The sequence below is a fragment of the Apostichopus japonicus genome, chromosome 10 (assembly GCF_037975245.1).
Source record: "Apostichopus japonicus isolate 1M-3 chromosome 10, ASM3797524v1, whole genome shotgun sequence".
Lineage (NCBI taxonomy): Eukaryota > Metazoa > Echinodermata > Holothuroidea > Aspidochirotida > Stichopodidae > Apostichopus > Apostichopus japonicus.
Window position 1 is genome coordinate 492,465 of NC_092570.1, and position 17,198 is coordinate 509,662.

General features: G+C 40.3%; 1 protein-coding gene across 2 annotated transcripts in view; it reads left to right on the forward strand.

Annotated features, from left to right (window-relative positions):
- LOC139975014 (E3 SUMO-protein ligase RanBP2-like) overlaps positions 1-17,198 on the forward strand; it is a 32,814-nt gene that overhangs the window by 9,922 nt on the left and 5,694 nt on the right. For both annotated transcript variants that reach the window (XR_011795627.1, XM_071982607.1), the window contains exons 10-26: positions 45-195; positions 699-886; positions 1,307-1,497; positions 2,230-2,347; positions 2,552-2,661; positions 3,069-3,129; positions 3,646-3,783; positions 4,212-4,361; positions 5,119-5,286; positions 8,161-8,514; positions 9,078-10,467; positions 10,944-11,168; positions 11,561-11,662; positions 12,553-12,869; positions 13,350-13,862; positions 15,203-15,376; positions 15,851-17,014. Coding sequence is in view for 1 of the 2 variants with exons in the window: in XM_071982607.1 (XP_071838708.1) it covers positions 45-195; positions 699-886; positions 1,307-1,497; positions 2,230-2,347; positions 2,552-2,661; positions 3,069-3,129; positions 3,646-3,783; positions 4,212-4,361; positions 5,119-5,286; positions 8,161-8,514; positions 9,078-10,467; positions 10,944-11,168; positions 11,561-11,662; positions 12,553-12,869; positions 13,350-13,862; positions 15,203-15,376; positions 15,851-17,014 (5,514 nt within the window). In the remaining variant the exon portion in view is untranslated. The remainder of the gene's footprint in view (positions 1-44; positions 196-698; positions 887-1,306; positions 1,498-2,229; positions 2,348-2,551; positions 2,662-3,068; positions 3,130-3,645; positions 3,784-4,211; positions 4,362-5,118; positions 5,287-8,160; positions 8,515-9,077; positions 10,468-10,943; positions 11,169-11,560; positions 11,663-12,552; positions 12,870-13,349; positions 13,863-15,202; positions 15,377-15,850; positions 17,015-17,198) is intronic.

A 17,198-nucleotide genomic window follows, 5' to 3' on the forward strand; every position in this document is an offset into this window, starting at 1 on the left:
ATTACTGATCTCAAGTAATGTTTCTCTTTTGTATAATTTGTCAGGGTCGGAGAGTGGTTCTGACCCATGCTTTCGGTGCTGGAGGAAACCTGCAATTTATTAGAGCACAATCCTTTCTCTTCACTGGTGAACATGAAGCAGTAACCCAAAGCAAACTGGATGATCTTCTCAGTAGTGCATTTGAGATTAATCAAGGTTCGTCACTTAAGTTGTAATGCTGCTTGATGAAGCTTTTCATCACCTGCTAAAGATTAAATACTTTCTTACATAAAACTTAATGTGGAACTGAAGACAGCTATGGCATGGTACACCACAGATACAGGTTAACATGTGATGATCATGCCTGGTCCAAACACACCTAACAAATCAAGAAAAGATGTGCTTATGTCATGGTACACCAGTAGTAATGTGGGTGATGATGTCTAAATGCAATATTAGTACTCTGAAGACATTAATCTGGAAATACAAGTAGTATTTCGACTTAAATCATCATGTTTTGTCACTCTACCAGCCCATGTCATATTTGCATGTGAATGGATATCCTGCAGCCTAACTTGGAACATGTGTTTGGTTGCATCGTAGCTGCTCTCCTCGAAAGTGATCGCTCAATCCTAATGCAGAAATTTGAGAACATGAGAAGGCATTCTTTGTAGTAATCTTGTTTCTTGTCTCACACTTATTTGTTTCTTCCTGCTTAGAATCGGTATCGTCTCATCCTGAAAACTTCCAGCTTCTGATTTGGACCTGTTTACAGTGGGACACTCGTCCAGATGGCATCCCGGCAGATTTTGGATACTTTGTAGAAGAGACGTTTGGCAATCTTAACTTCTGTACCAACAAGTTGAAAATCATGACTATAGATAACCTGAAAATGTTAGACATTGAGGTAAGTGTTGAGGAAAAGGTTGGAACATGTGGCAGAGAAAGAAACGCAACAGTAGAGGTGTCAACTGTTACTCTGAAACAGAATCAAATGTTGGACACTGACGTTAATATCAAAATATTCCAGTAGTGTGTAGCGGAATGTAACATAAAAGTTACATGTTTCACTTATATCAAGTTTGCCAGACATTGAGGTTAATGTTAGAGAACAGCAGGGATGTGATAGGCAAACTAAGATTGAATTGATGTATTATGCCTTGATCTTGTTGGTTCATGCAGACAACTTTAGGGACAAGTTTTCAGTACAAAATTGAAGAAAACTAAAAATCCTTTTCTACTGTAATCTGACTAATACTCTTGCTTCCTTTAAATGTATTACAAGGCTTCTTTTCCATTGCAATTATTCTCATTTGTTTTATTTCAGGCGTTCCTGTACGCCGTGGTTCTGACCATACGAGCAATGTTTGCTTCACAGAAGAGCCAGACATTGAGCTCTTTAGAGATTGCCAAGAAGAACCTTCCTCTCCTAACCATGAAACAGAAGCTGAGTACACAGGAACAAGAAGAATGGTTTAGTGCCATCTTCAGACTCTGTCACAGCAAAGCTACAGCCAAGTAATCAGCAATATTAATCTTTCAAATAATAAAAAAACAAGTTGTTTCTGTATGTGTTTGTTGTTTCCTCCCAACTCCTGTTCAAAGTAGCTTAATTTCTATATGTGATGGCTTGACAAGGGACTTCGATAACGAGATGCCAAGCAAAAGGCCCAAACAAGCAATTAATTGATTGATTATTTATAATTATTATTATTATTATTATTATGATTATAAATCAGCCATTAACTCACATAGAAATGGAGGTCTTAACACTCTGCGATACAGAACAGTTTCCACACTCAGCTATCACATGTTCACTTTCCACCAATCAGAAGATTTAACGCTTCATTTGTCCCTAAATCTCTAAATATGATAACCAATCATATCAGTCTCTTAAACCTGGTTCAAAGGTCGACAGTATGCATATAATCACTTTTGTGTGACTTTCAGGACACTGTAATGTATTGTTACATAAGTGTTTAATGCTGGTATGTGATGCATTAAGTGTTTATTTAGAAGGATGTTTAGTTTGATCAGTTGCAATCATTTCTATTGGTTTCACAAGATTACTGAGAAATGGCAACTAGACGCATACAGCTTTCGCAAGCTGTCACTACGGCAGATGGTGACCTATGACCTTAACTTTAAATATTTTTGTAAAGTAACACAGTGGCAAGATCAGTGGTGGTGTAGCCACCCCACCCTGACAGGATAAATAACTCTCTTCATGTTATTTTATGTTGTTTTCAGGGAGTACAGCAAGCTCAGAGTGGTAGCTCAGAGGGGTTTGGAGGTCCTTCGCTGTGGCTCAAATCACGGCAGTGAAACCCAACTCCTTCTGCAACTCGGCAGGGTCATGAATGAACGAGTAAGTGTCCCTCACCCTCCCCCCTCCCCCTACTTTCATCCTGTTTTATAGCTGTGTATTGAAGTGAACTGACCAGTTGTCTGTCTGACCACATAACTAACTGTGAGTTTGGTAGATGAAAACTACAAAGTGGGAATTCATACTGTTCTATATGAAAGGTAATTTCTTGCCATGTTGACTGTGAGAAATGTTCTTGTTCCACAGAGGCTGGAATTATTGAAGTCTGATGGTGTAGGGGACAGAAGCAGGGCCTACCATGCTATGAGTGTTATGTACTGGACTGAGGCCCTCCGTCATCTTAGGAGACTAGCAAAGTAAGCAAACAATGGTGGCCCTGAATTTTGGGACCATCGATACAGGTCTTTTGAGATGAAAAGAGGTGAAAAGTTTGAAACTTCAATAGTCATACCCTCTAAGATCGGTCATACCTTAGTGTTCCCATCTCCATCTCTCATACGTATACAAAATATTGTGAGGCAAAATATCATAAAATTGTAATGTTTTACTGTTGCATTTTTCAATAATTCTTTGTCCCAATTGGAAATTCTGTCAATTTTTAATGTTCATAAGCATATCTTTTATAATTATTAGTATCTTTTTCTTTCGAGGGGGGGGGGGGGGTTGTTTCACAGTCTGGAGTTTATTCTCAAACTCTCTGTTGTGTTTTAATACATAATGTCTGCTTTCCAAATAACCTTGACAGATTCCCTTCTTCTTACAGTGATGGTGCTTTACCAAGAGGTCAGAAAGCCTTTTTCCCTCATGTCCATAAGGATTTGAAGGTGAGTCCTCCTAGGCACTGCAGATGGGATTCCTCAGGTGGAGAGAGGGGTGTGAGAGTGGCCCTTGAGAGATACTCTGCAATGTATTCTGGGTGAATAGGATTTCAAGATATCAAGGCTGTATGAGAGTGTGCACGAGAATTGTCCTGCAAAATATGATCCGAAATATCATTTGGAAGAAAAAGACAACATCTTTGACGTTAAATCGTTGGATTTGGTCTCTTTTCTTTTTGATTGCATCGACATAAGCTGAACTTTGAATCAACCAACTAAGGAGAACTTCATAACAGTCAGCCATTTCATGAAGGCTGGTAATGAAAGTATATCTGCACAGCATTGTATTCACCATCAGTAATTGAAGTGGCTTGTATAGATACCTCAGCTCACTGTTTTGAGTCTCGTTCTAGACAAATATCTTTTAGCACCTTTTAGGAGTTATTAATATAAGTTATAGAACTGGGTAACCAAAGTGGCCATAATACTACATATTTCCAACTTTTTGTTTTATATTTTCAGAATGAAGACCTGAAGAACTACATTGATGAGGGATCTGTGGTACTAGCAGAATTTCATGCCCAGAATGGTGAAATACAGAGAGGCTTAGTTTACCTTGAGGAAGCCAAAAGCTCAGCAGCCTTATTTGCCAAAGCATCTGTAAGTTTCTATCCAGAAATCTAGCCAGTTATTTGCTTTTTGTGACATATAAATTTTCCATGGTTAAATAAAATGATTAATATACAGAAGAACATACTTGAATAATATAGAATTTAACAGATGTCTGAAATACCTGCCAGTACCATCAATAATAGGAGAAGCTTAAACCCAAAAAATTGACATGTTATTGATTATTTTCCATGATATCTAAATGGACCATTTTCAATGTTTGGCAAAGTCAGAGACTTGCACAAGATTGTGCCAATGTGTTATTGGGGTCTTTGTTACACCGCCACCCCCCCCTCCCCCATGAGTATGTCTGGAACATAGTTTCCCCATTGTTCAACAACTGCAAGTTTCTGGAATAATGCCGTGAGAAAGTTACTCATCATTTTGAATTTCTTTCCAACAATTGTATCCCATAATAGATGTACAAGCAGCTAGCCGATGATGAGGCAGCACCCGACCTTGAGTATCAGCTCTCTCCAACCAAATTAACCAATCGAGGAATGCTTCTGGATAAAGCCAAGAATTCTCTTTATTCCACCATGGACAGCATCAGTGGCAGTGCAAACCATGTATGTGCTTTACATTTTCTCCTGGACCTACAATTATCAGCTTTATAGAACATAACTTATTGACGTATATTCATCACTTTGTAAAAATGTCCTGCCCTGTATACGGAGGAGTAAAGATCCTTTTAATTTTAATACAAATAACCCTCAGAATATCCATCCATCTTAAGCTCTTAGCTGTTAGTCATTGGCTTCCAAGACGACAGTTATGTTTGGTAGAATAAAAATGTTTCTTCAGAAGATTTCAGGACTGAAGTAATCCATTAAGTATTTGTTCATGATCCTTCATTGGACACAAGATGCCGGCTGTTTAATAAGTCCGTTCAGTTGTAATGGTCACGTGCACAAAGCTCTATCAGAGTGTCCATTTTTATGCTAGGGAAGGAAGGCTCACTAATATGCTCTGCAAACAGGTATTAATGAGTCTCTCTTACAAACATATGTCCAGGCATGGCATATATTGTTCAGACTATTGCACCAGATATTTTAAATCTCTAGAATCCTTTGAATAATATAAGAATAAAGCTTAATGGAGTGTAATGTTGCCCAGTCATATTTGCATAAAGGAAGCAGGACTCATTATTGGTATTACACATGAGTCGAGCCTTTCTACCCAACAGGGAATCCTCTTTATTAAGCACATTGTCGGTAAGTAGAAACTGGTAGAAGTGAACACGTTGTGATGATTTCAAGAAATGAAAACATAATCAGGGGCTTTTAACTATGCATAAAATGACAGCCGAGTTTACATTTCTCTTAGCCGCTTCATGAAGAAGTAAAGACACTGCTGTCAGACATTGAGCAAGAACAGAACATTGTGGCCCGTAAGATAGCTGAGATAGATGGAACCCCCTCACCGCCCCCAAGGGCTAATGACAGCAGCATCTACCACTCCCTTACCACTCCAGGCACAGTCATGAATGGTTTGGTAAGTTCAAACATTCATTTCATCTCCAACTTTTCATTTTTGGTTCCTTGCTTTAGCAAAAGGAACCTATGCAGTCAGGTTGGCGTGTGTGTGTGTGTGTGTGTGTGTGTGTCTGTGTGTGCATCTGTGACACTTTCTTGGGTACGCTCTATCTCAATAAGGGAAAGTTGGATTGAGGCCAAACTTGGACTATAGATCCGCCATATGGAGAAGGTGTGCCCAATTGTTTTTGGTGCCCACAAAGGTCACCAAAGGTCAGTTATGGTCCAAAAACCGAACATATTAAAACTGCAATAACTCCCAGTGCCAATGTGCGACAAGATTGATATTTTGGGAAAAGTTGTTAACTGGTTAGGGGAACATTTTCAAACTTAACGGTCATGTGATCCGAGGTCACCAAAGGTCAATTAATGATAAAAAACTAGTTTTTTTGCGATAACTTGAGAACGAAATGTCCGTTAGGGTTGGGAGTTGCTTCAATGTTATCCAATTGTTGACCCGCATCTGGGTGACCCTTGACCTCAATTTGACCTCTGGTGACCTTTACGTGTTTTTGGGGATTTTTACAGTTTTGATGCTATTTTCAGATGTCAAAGGTACCTTCTGATCATAAATGTTAAAGGGTTGACCCCGTGTGACCTTTATGTGCGAAGTTATATGGGGTCAAAGTTTTTCGGTCGGAGTTAGGATGGTTGTACAGACTTTTCGTTTTGTTTTTTGGAATCAGGAGATTAAACTTCATCTGAAACCAAGGTCAAAAGGTCAAAGGTCACATTAGAAAAAATGTGCTTATTTTGGGAGGAAACGAGGAAAAAAGAAAATGTTTGGTTTTGATGCTAGATTTGGATATCAAAGGTACCTTCCGATCAAAAATGTCAATTGGTTGACACCCGTGTGACCTTCGTGTGCGAAGTTATACAAGGTCAAAGTTAATTTTCAGACATTTAATGCAACAACTCCCAGTTCCAAGGTGTGACATGGTTGATATTTTTGGACAAGTTGCAAATGGTATAGGGGAATATTTTCAAACTTAACGGTCATGTGATCCGAGGTCACCAAAGGTCAATTAATGTCAAAAAACTAGTATTTTGGGGGTAGAAAATGGGCAAAGAAAAAAATGTTTGAATTTTTATAGTTTGATGCTCTAATTTAGGTCTCATCAATCAAAAATGTCAATAAGTTGACCCAAGGTGACCTTTGTATGTTAAGTTATATGAGGTCAAAGTTAATTTTCAGACATTTAGTGTAGTAACTCCCAGTGCCAAGGTGTTACACGGTTGATATTTTGAAACAAGTTGCAAATGGTATAGGGGAATATTTTCAAACTTAACGGTCATGTGATCCGAGGTCACCAAAGGTCAATTAATGATAAAAAACTAGTATTTTTGCGATAACTTGAGAACAAATTGTCCGTTAGGGTTGGGAGTTGCTTCAATGTAATCCAATTGTCGACCCGCATCTGGGTGACCCTTGACCTCAATTTGACCTTTGGTGACCTTTTTAGTGTTTTGTGGATTTTTACAGTTTTGATGCTATTTTCAGATGTTAAAGGTAACTTCTGATCATAAATGTCAATGGGTTGACCCCCGTGTGACCTTCGTGTGCGAAGTTATATGAGGTCAAAGTTAATTTTCAGACATTTAATGCAATAACTCCCAGTTCCAAGGTGTGACAAGGTTAATATTTTTGGAGTAGTTGCAAATGGTATAGGGAATATTTTCAAACTTAACGGTTATGTGATACAAGGTCACCAAAGGTCAATTAATGATAAAAAACTAGTATTTTTGCAATAACTTGAGAACAAAATGTCTGTTAGGGTTGGGAGTTGCCTCAATGTAATCCAATTGTCGACCCGCATCTGGGTGACCCTTGACCTCAATTTGACCTCTGGTGACCTTTTCGTGTTTTGGGGATTTTTACAGTTTCGATGCTATTTTCAGATGTCAAAGGTAACTTCTGATCATAAATGTCAATGGGTTGACCCCCATTTGACCTTCGTGTGCGAAGTTATTTGAGGTCAAAGTTAATTTTCACACATTTAATGCAATAACTCCCAGTGCCAAGGTGTGACAAGGTTGATTTTTTTGGAGTAGTTGCAAATGGTATAGGGGAATATTTTCAAACTTAGCGGTTATGTGATCCAAGGTCACCAAAGGTCAGCTAATGTTAAAAAAGTAGTATTATGGGGGGAGAAAATGGGCAAAGAAAAAATGTTTGAATTTTTACAGTCATGCTCTATTTAGGTCTCACCGATCAAAAATGTCAATTGGTTGACCTCCGGGTGACCTTTGTGTGTGAAGTTACATACAAGTTCAAAGTTAATTTTTTTACATTTAATGCAATTAAATCTCAATGCCAAGGTGTGACATGGTTGATATTTTGGGACAAGTTGTGAATGGTGTGGTGGAACATTTTGAAACTTAAAGGTCATGTCATCTGAGGTCACCATTGTTATCATATCTGTTGACACGCTTGTAGGTCTCTTATATTTCTTACATTTTTGACGCCATATTTAGATCTCAAAAATGCCTTTTGATAAAAAATCCGATCACATTTTGTGATCACAAAAGTGTTGGCTATAGTGTTGGTTACTTTATGGGAACATGTAGGACCACAATTACTTGGGACTATTTCAGCCCAATCTTGCTTGATAATATTATGTGTATTGTCATATACCCCAAGCAAGGAACCACAGTGCCCTTGGGCTCTTGTTTAATTTATATTTCATTTTGTTTCCAGATCAAGCCAAATATATAGTGAAATTTATCCCTTGTTCCATTGCCCTCCACACCCTGTATACATGCTTATGCTAACACATACACAAACAGTGAGAACACTTGGTTATAAATTACCCTTTGCAATTGTCTTTTGCAGGCGACAAATGACCCTAGCCCACAGCGGTTGGCGTCGGAGATCCGTTCCCTCAACTTTTCGCAGCTGCAGATGGAGAGAGACCGAGATGAGACCAAGAAGATGCTTGAGCTACAGAATAAAACCCTGGATCAAAATCAGAGCATGATGGAACAACAGAATAAACTGATGGAACATATCCTGAATATGACCCCCATAGTCCAAGAGGCCACACCCTCCAGAATAGTCACACAGTCACAACAGCAGCAGCAGCAGGGTGGCAGTGGAGACAGCGATGTCCTCAAGAAAATCGCAGAACAGAATGAAAAGTTATATGACGTCATGAATACCATGAAAAATCAGTTTGAAGATTTGAAGGTGAGCAGTAACTGAAGATTTAGTTGCATTTCCTAGCTGTGTTTTTTGAGTCGGTGGTGCTGGAGGGGAAGGGGGCCTTAGGGAGGGTTGGGGGCCTTAGGGAGGGTTGGGGGCCTTAGGGAGGGTTGGGGGCCTTAGGGAGGGTTAGGGGATATGAAATTTGCAGGCATAGGGTGATCCATGTGGAAATGATGCAATAGAATTCATATATGCTACTGGCATAGCTAGACATCCATTTATACAAGTACTGTTTGACCTCTCTGACTTGAGTTGCCATCTTGTAATGGAGAAGGGAGACTGAATGTCATCAGTTGAAATTATATTTTTGAATAATGCTAAGTAGGATTGGAAGGACAGTTACATCAGAACTCAATAAGTTGCTCCTAATGCTCTCCAGATTTATGGTTGAAAGAAAAATACCCTGGATTCCTGAATTGCTCAACAATTATAAATCATACAGTTACTGTGTAGTGTAAATTTAAGTCCTGTTCTACATTATTCATGTCTGTTTCATGTTCTTTCTGACATTTTGCACGACCTCAATTTCTCTTTTTCTCTTTCAGAGAGATGTCGGCGACTTGAAAGAGAAAATGAGCAAGATTGAATTAGAACAGGAGAAAGGAAAAGTGAGAGAACTACAAAAGCTAGTGGCAGCTTCAGCAAAGCCTTCCTCTCAAACTCCAACATCTGTCGCTTCACCAGCTCCAATCCAAGTAGGAATGCCGGGAGCTACCATGATGCCAAGCCACAAACATCTCTATCAGCAGCAGTCAGTCTACCACCACTCGGGAGTTACTTATGTACCACATCCTCAGTTTCCAGGGTACGTAGTACCCATTGAGGGCACTTACCACCCCAGCATGATGACATCCACTCCAGCCATGCGGAGGTCTGGTACCCCTCAAACAGGTCTGCCGGGATTTGCAGGGTTGTACGAAAACGGTGGCTCTCCCACTGAGGAGGATGAGGAGTTGAAACAGCAATTTGATAAAGCTGGGCTCAGTCTTGGCGAACAGAGGGAGTACCCTGATACCTCTGGTCAAACACTGCTAACTTCAAGTCAGTATCCTCAGATGTCCAAAGTTCCATCAGCTGGCACCCCTATGAGGGGTCTGTTAGGTAGTTGGCAGTCACCATCTGGCACCGGTGGTTCCATCCTTTCTGGATCTGCTCATTCTCCAAAGACCTTGGGGATGCAGGGCCAGAAGATGGATGCTGCATCTGCACTTGCTGCTTACGCTGCAGTAGCTGTAGGACAACGACAGCAGTTACCCATGATGAGCGCCCAGCCTGTCCCCCTCACCATGCCTAAACCTATGGTCACTTCAGTCTCTTCCATGGGTGGCCAGCCAAGCGCCAACTCTCTGTCGGTACCCAGACCCATTGTGACCTCTGTATCAACTGCCAAACCTAACTCACAGGGGCTTCTATCACCCACTCCTGCATCACAACCAGCCATTGCTCAACCCACCAAACAAGATGGGGTGACACAGTCACCATTTGCTGGGCTCTCATTCAACAGAGCAGGAAGCAGCTCGTCAGGATTTTCATCCAGCCCTGCTTTCCAGAACCCCAAAGCCACTCCGACAACCACTAGTGTGTCCTCTTCACCGTTTGCAGGATTTTCATTCAAGTCAAGCTCAATCAAAACGGATAATACTGTCACAGGTCTAGGATCATTCGGCACAACACAACCAATGTCTGACAGTGGCTCACCAGCACAACAGTACCCTCAACTGACTGCACTGTTATCCAGTGGTGGTGGTAATGCCATCAGCCAAGAGGATGGTGATCCGGATTCTCCTCGCCCTGGTTTCTATGCTCCATCTCAACCAACAGAGAGCTCTTTAAGAAAGCCTGGACAGAGTCCCATGAGCCTGGCAACCTCAGCAACAACTACACCTCAACCTCAGAAGGACACTGAAACATCTACGGAGGTGAAAGCACAAGAAGGTACGTGAATATTCATGTTTATTCTTCAGTTTGGTTACGTCTATCATGTACATCCAGTTTCCTTCTCAATGTGGAATATTTCCATAAAAAGTCATCAAGTCAATGAAAATGAAACCTGTGGAGAATATAATGCCTTTAAGGTGTTTCCAGCATTTAGAAATGACCAATACATTGGCTGTCTGAAAAGCAGATCATTGTATTAAAACAAGAGTTTAAAGATTCAAGATGATGATTATAATAGTGTTTGGGAAGATGAAGTGGTAAGAGGATGTGAGTTAAATGGACGAGCAAATATGGTGTGAGGGCTTTGGTGGGCTGGGCAGTAAGGGAAAACAATTGGTTGTTATTTTCCTTATTATGGTTGAGACAGTGAGGTTCTGGACTTTGAAAATAATCCCCCAAAAACTGGAACAGCAGTTTTAATCCTGTGCTTAATATTTTGGCTTAAGCTTTGCTCTACTATTTGTTTCTGACAGGTTCTGATGAAGATGTGTTATTTTTGGCAGAGAGAAAGGCAACACCAGAGCAAATTGCCAAAGCAGAGAAACTCATGCTTCCTCCACATTTCTACTTGTACGAAGACAAGCCGCCTTGCCCTGGCTGTCGGGGATGTGATGAAGAGGACCTGAAAGCCAGAAACACTGTCCCAGAGATTGGCTCCCAACCAGAGAAAGGCACACTGTTTCTTGAAAAACCAAAAGGTAGCACACCTTTACAGCCCTAAGAGTCATTACACTTGGTTCCATCTTAATTTCTGGATACATCCTTTCATACATTCGCTCTTTACCTGTGAGAATATATCAAAAGAATCAAAGGGGCAGGTGCTGATCTACATTCTCTTATTAGTGTGCACATCTGAATTGTCCAGAACTCTTGCTGTAATTATTCCTGAGTACTTTCATGAGTAGATATCTATGAGGTGCCGTTTGCGACAATATGTAATCTTGTTTATAATATTATAAATCATTATAAATACTGTTAACTGGACAGTCACATTAACAAACACAGTGTCTTATGTCATAGCAGCAACAAAGAATGTGTTGAATTGAACTGGTAAAGTTGAATGCATCCTCCTTCATGTTATCATTTACAGGTCCAGCTGCTCCTACAACTGGTCTTTTCTCAAATGCGGCCTTCACTGGTGTCAGCTTTGCTTCCCTCTCAGCAGATGGAGATGCTGGTTTCAGAAAGTCTGGTAAGTGTCGCATTCTCTATTTGGGGAGTAGGTGGGGGGGGGGTTGTTTTACAATTTTTAAAGATTGTTGTTCCAGGTGGACAAAACTAGAAACCATTCAAACTATGATATTAATACTTCAAAAATCAGTTCATAAAGTGAATCCTCAATATTAACCAAGAACCATTTTCCAAATGTGACGACATTTCTTATACTTCATGTCGTTTGCCTGGTAATTATCCTATGCATAGAGCTGTGGAACAATGCCTTCATGTCTTTGCCCAATTTTTTTAAATGGGACAAGAAGGCAGTTACTTTAAGATGATAAGCAGCCACAATTGCATGTGGGAGAAGCGGACAGACTTAAACGTACACTTAAAGATGACTGGCTATTCAATATTCAGTTTTCGCTCATTTTGGTAGACTAATGGTAAGACCATTTCAGATAGGAAACCCCAGGATTCCTATTGGATGAAAATCCCAACTGATTGTGACCAGGCAGGAATCAAACCCTCAGCCTCCAAGATGCTTCTAATGGCAGTATATACAAGACTTTTGAAAGTTTAGTAGAAATCTTCAGATGAAAGAAAGGCTGGTAAAGTTACCAAGTAGACTGAAATGTTTACAATTACCAGCAGTGTAGTGAGTAGTGAGCTACTTCTATATTAGACTGCTCAACACAACTTGACGTCACTAAATATCATAACAAGAAATAATCTATTGCAGCCCACACACATATCACATTAAAGGCCAATGTACCTGTACTATAACTGAATAATACACAAACCCCACGAATGTGGTCTTAAATATAGAAAGGAAATCCATGGACACTCCGCTAGTCAGGTTTATACATCATCCCTATTCATGTTTTCCTTTAATACCTTTTTTCCACTTTATCCTCCTAAATGCAGACTCCGCCAAACCGTTCACCTTTGCCAATGCAGGAGCCCAAGTGTTTGGTGCTGCCTCGAGACAGGACAATGACAATGAAACAGAAGACCAAGAATATGATCCCCACTACGAACCAATCATCTCACTCCCAGAGAATGTGGACATCAAAACAGGAGATGAGGATGAGGATGTCATGTTCAGGGAGAGAGCCAAGCTCTATCGATTCGATAGAAATACAAATGCTTGGAAGGAACGTGGTGTCGGTGAGATGAAGATATTGAAAAACCCAGAAACTGGAAGGACTAGGATATTAATGAGAAGGGAGCAAGTACTTAAGGTGAGGAGAAACCAACAATATGTGTGACTTACCTCCTGTAGTTTGATATGATCATTTTCAATTTGTCCAACTTTTCTGATTGTATGAAAATTAAGGATTAATTCCTTACTTCAATCCCAGAAAATTTTAGAGATTTCTTTAGAATATTGAGTTTAACAATCAAATTTAAGTTCTATTTATTGGCACACTAGGAAATATTGAACTGGAAATGACTTTTGTTGAACCAAATAACTGATAAATTTGGATTGTATTATGAACAGATGATTGGTGGAATTTCACTTTTGGATACCATCCAAGATCGTGAACTCTTGATGAAAGTTGGTCATCATGGAACGTACTTAGGTGTCATGATGATAAACATACTTAAGTATTGTCATGATGAAAGGTACTTAGGTGTTGCCATTATCAAAAGTACTTATGTGTCTTATTAGTCAAAGTGCTGTAATATTTACTTAAGCACTGATCTTTTTCCACAACAAGGTATGTGCTAACCATTGGCTCACCCCTAACATGAACTTACAACCAATGAGCACATCAGACCGGGCCTGGCTCTGGTTCGCAGCTGATTTCGCCGAGGGTGAAGAGAGCCATGAGCAACTGGCCGTCAAATTCAAAACCCCAAATCTGGCAGCAGATTTCAAGGAAACCTTTGATAAGATGAAAGAGTCTGCGGCACATAGCTTCTCAAAGCCCTCAGAACCAGAGGAGGAGAAGGAGGAGGAGAAACAGGGAGAACAACAGGAGAAGACACCAGCAAAGGCAGATGAGGAAAACTTGGCTTCAAAGGAAGAGGATGATATGAGCACTCGGTTCCAGGCTGCTGTCCCAGTGGCCCAGCAGGGAGAGGATGAAGGGGACCAGGAGGAGTATGAAGGGGAGTATGAAGGGGAGTATGAAGATGATGAGTATGACGATTATGATGAGGAGGAAGATGAAGATGATGAATATGATTATGATGATTATGAAGAAGAGGAAGATGACTGTAGTGCCAAGGTATTGTTAGGGAGTTGCATGCTGGGTATTATTCCTAATCATGTGTAGTCCCCATACATTAATATAACATATCAGGTACTGTTAGGGAGTTGCATGCTGGGTATTATACCTAACCATGTGTAGTCCCCATACATTAATATAACATATCAGGTATTGTTAGGGAGTTGCATGCTGGGTATTATTCCTTATCATGTGTAGTCCCCATATATTAGTATACAAATAATAAATGGTTATGAGTGTGTTAGTGCAAATATTTCATGAGTTGAAAGACGGAATGTTCCATTCAACGAGGCGCAGCCGAGTTGAATGGAACAAACTCTATTGCAAGAATGGAAACCATTTGTTATTTGTTTTATACAACACCTTCAAATTTGGATATAATTGGATGTAAAATGCACTCATGCAACAGATTGTTTTGAACAGACAGGTTTCTCTGCTCTCTTACCATTGAAAAAAGTGTTATCAAAGTAGTATAACACATGGTTCTATTTCATAGAGTGCAATAGAGCGGATTTTGCATGCAATCGACGAGCAATTGACCAATCAAATGGCCGGAATATAATTAGGTGTTGTATAATACAGCATATCAGGTATTGTTCGAGAGTTGCATGCTGGGTATTATTCCTATCATGTGTAGTTCCCATATATTAGTACGACATATCAGGTACTGTTAAAGGGAGTTGCCTGTTGGGTATTATTCCTAATCATGTGTAGTTCCCATACATTAGTACAACATATCAGGTACTGTTAGGGAGTTGCATGCTGGGTATTATTCCTATCATGTGTAGTTCCCATATATTAGTACGACATATCAGGTACTGTTAGGGAGTTGCCTGTTGGGTATTATTCCTAATCATGTGTAGTCCCCATACATTAGTACAACATATCATGTTAGTATTTGTATGTATTTGATCTTGACAGGATTTAATTTGGGGTACTATTTTGTAAATAGGTAATAACACAATCATGATGAGGTTCCTTTTGCCAAAATTTGTGCTCATTTGCAGAGATCGAGTAAATGAAGAATCCAATCTACCACAGTGTCCATTTTGACCTCAATACATTATGTTCTGCAACAACATAGCCTACAAAGTGTCCATATTGACCTCACTATGTAATATTCTGCAATAACATAGCCTCCACAGTGAACAGCTTTGAGTCAAAGAATGTGTTCTTCCAATGGTTCTCTCTGCTGTGGGAAGGAACATTGACAGAGACACATCCATACATTATGTAGTAATGGTACTAGACATAGTGAAATACTTAGCACAGCATATGATCTAATGAACAGTTATCTGCTGTGACACTATTAATTGTAGCAAGAGTTTTCTATATTTCAGCAATCGCTTGCAGAACAGTTCAAACCACCAGAGGGTTCATGGGAGTGTGCTACTTGTTTGGTCCAGAACAAACCTGGCACAACCGCATGTGCAGCTTGTGTGACACCAAAACCAGGAACGACTGCAGCAGCAGTGTCTTCTGGGAGCTCTGGGTTTAACTTTGGAGAATCAAGGGTGACTTGTTATTTTATTTTCAAGATTAAATTGATTCTCTGACATGGAGAGTAAGGTATTGAATAGTAAACTCAGGATCTTCTTAAATAACATAACTGTAGTAAGGTATATTAATTTCTTTTGTTTTATATGTATATATATTGTGGTCAGGAGTAGTCACTGCATTGATATGAAACACTCTAATCACATTAGAAGTGACATTGAGAAGAATAAAGTTGTGTTGAGTAATATTGTTGTCATATCATATATTATTACAAAATTTAATATGAAAATACTAGGACAAAAAATTTTCTGTTTTATAGAACAATGAGGCCTTGATTTATACACTTTTTAGTATATTTTATATTTCCTTTTCTCAAGACCATTTGATAAGAATTCTGTTCTTTTTTCTGTAGCCTACGGGGGAAAATTTTACCAGCAGTAGTACACTAGGTTCGAATGCTTTTGATAAGAATTCTGTTCTTTTTTCTGTAGCCTACGGGGGGACCATTTACCATCAGTAGTACGCTGGGTTCGAATGCTTTTGGCTTTCCGGCTCCTGCTACATCAGGCACTTCCAGCTTCTCGTCAACATCGTCTGCTTTCAGTGCTGGAAGTTCTGCTGCTTTCAAAGTACCTGCTGGGGGTTTCAACTTTGGTCAAACAGGAGCAACCCCTGGGTTTCCTGCATCATCGAGTGGCTCTGGATTTAAAGTCCCGGTAGGAGCCTTCTCACTTCCCAAACCTGACACCAGCGCCAGTCATTCTGAAGTGAAAGTTTCTGCCCCATTGTTTTCTTTTGTAGCTCCGGCTTCAAGTTCCCAAGCAGACGCAGATTCTGTGAAGACCAGTGTGGACAGCACCACACCAGTGAAATCACTGAATACAGCAACCGATCAATCCACAAATCCCACATCAACAACAACAACAAGCCCACCCAAGCAATCCACCAATCCCACAACAACAACAAGTCCAGCAGCTTCGGTATTCAGCTTTGGTGGAGGAATGCCTCAGTTCTCTTTTGGTACCCCCCCAAGTCAAAGCAAACCTAGCTCTGGTTTTTCATTTGGTAGTACAGCTGAGGATACTGGTAGTGATGTGTCCTCTGCTGCTGCAGGCAATACAGAGTCCAAGACAGCAAGCAAACCGGTCATGGCATTTGGAGGTAGCCAGGCGGCACCTGTCTTTAGTAATGCCCCTGCTGCCAGCTCAACCGCTGCCTTCCCTGGGTTCTCATTTAAGCCCAATCCACCACCTAGCGCGGACAACGCAGGAGATAAAAAGGAAGCCGTGTCCTTTGCAGAACTTGTCAAAAGTAAAGGGCAGTTTAACTTCCGTCTTGATGTCAGCAACGTGGCTTCTTCCCCTCCAAAAGCAAGCGTAAAGTCACCGGTAAAATCTCCGGGGCTTAACAAATCCGGTGAATACTATCAGGACGAGGAGAGAGATGACATTTACTTTGAACCGGTGGTGACTTTACCAGATAACGTCAAGCTTGAAACAGGAGAGGAAGGGGAGGAGGTCAAGTTCAGTCACAGAGCCAAGCTGTACCGGTTTGACATGGCAGGTTCACAGTGGAAGGAAAGAGGTGTAGGGGACATCAAAGTACTCTTCAACCCCGAGAATAAGAAGCACAGGATAGTTATGCGCAGAGAGCAAGTGAGTACATCATATATTGTTATTAAATTGTCCAAACAGTAATAAATGTATCCCTCCCATAGTAGCCAATAGTACAATACTAAGGGGAAAACACAGTGGAGATAGCAACTGAGTATTTTGTTATAAACTGCTAACATTCCAAAATGTAACCAAGATATCTCTCCCAAAACAGTACAATTTACCA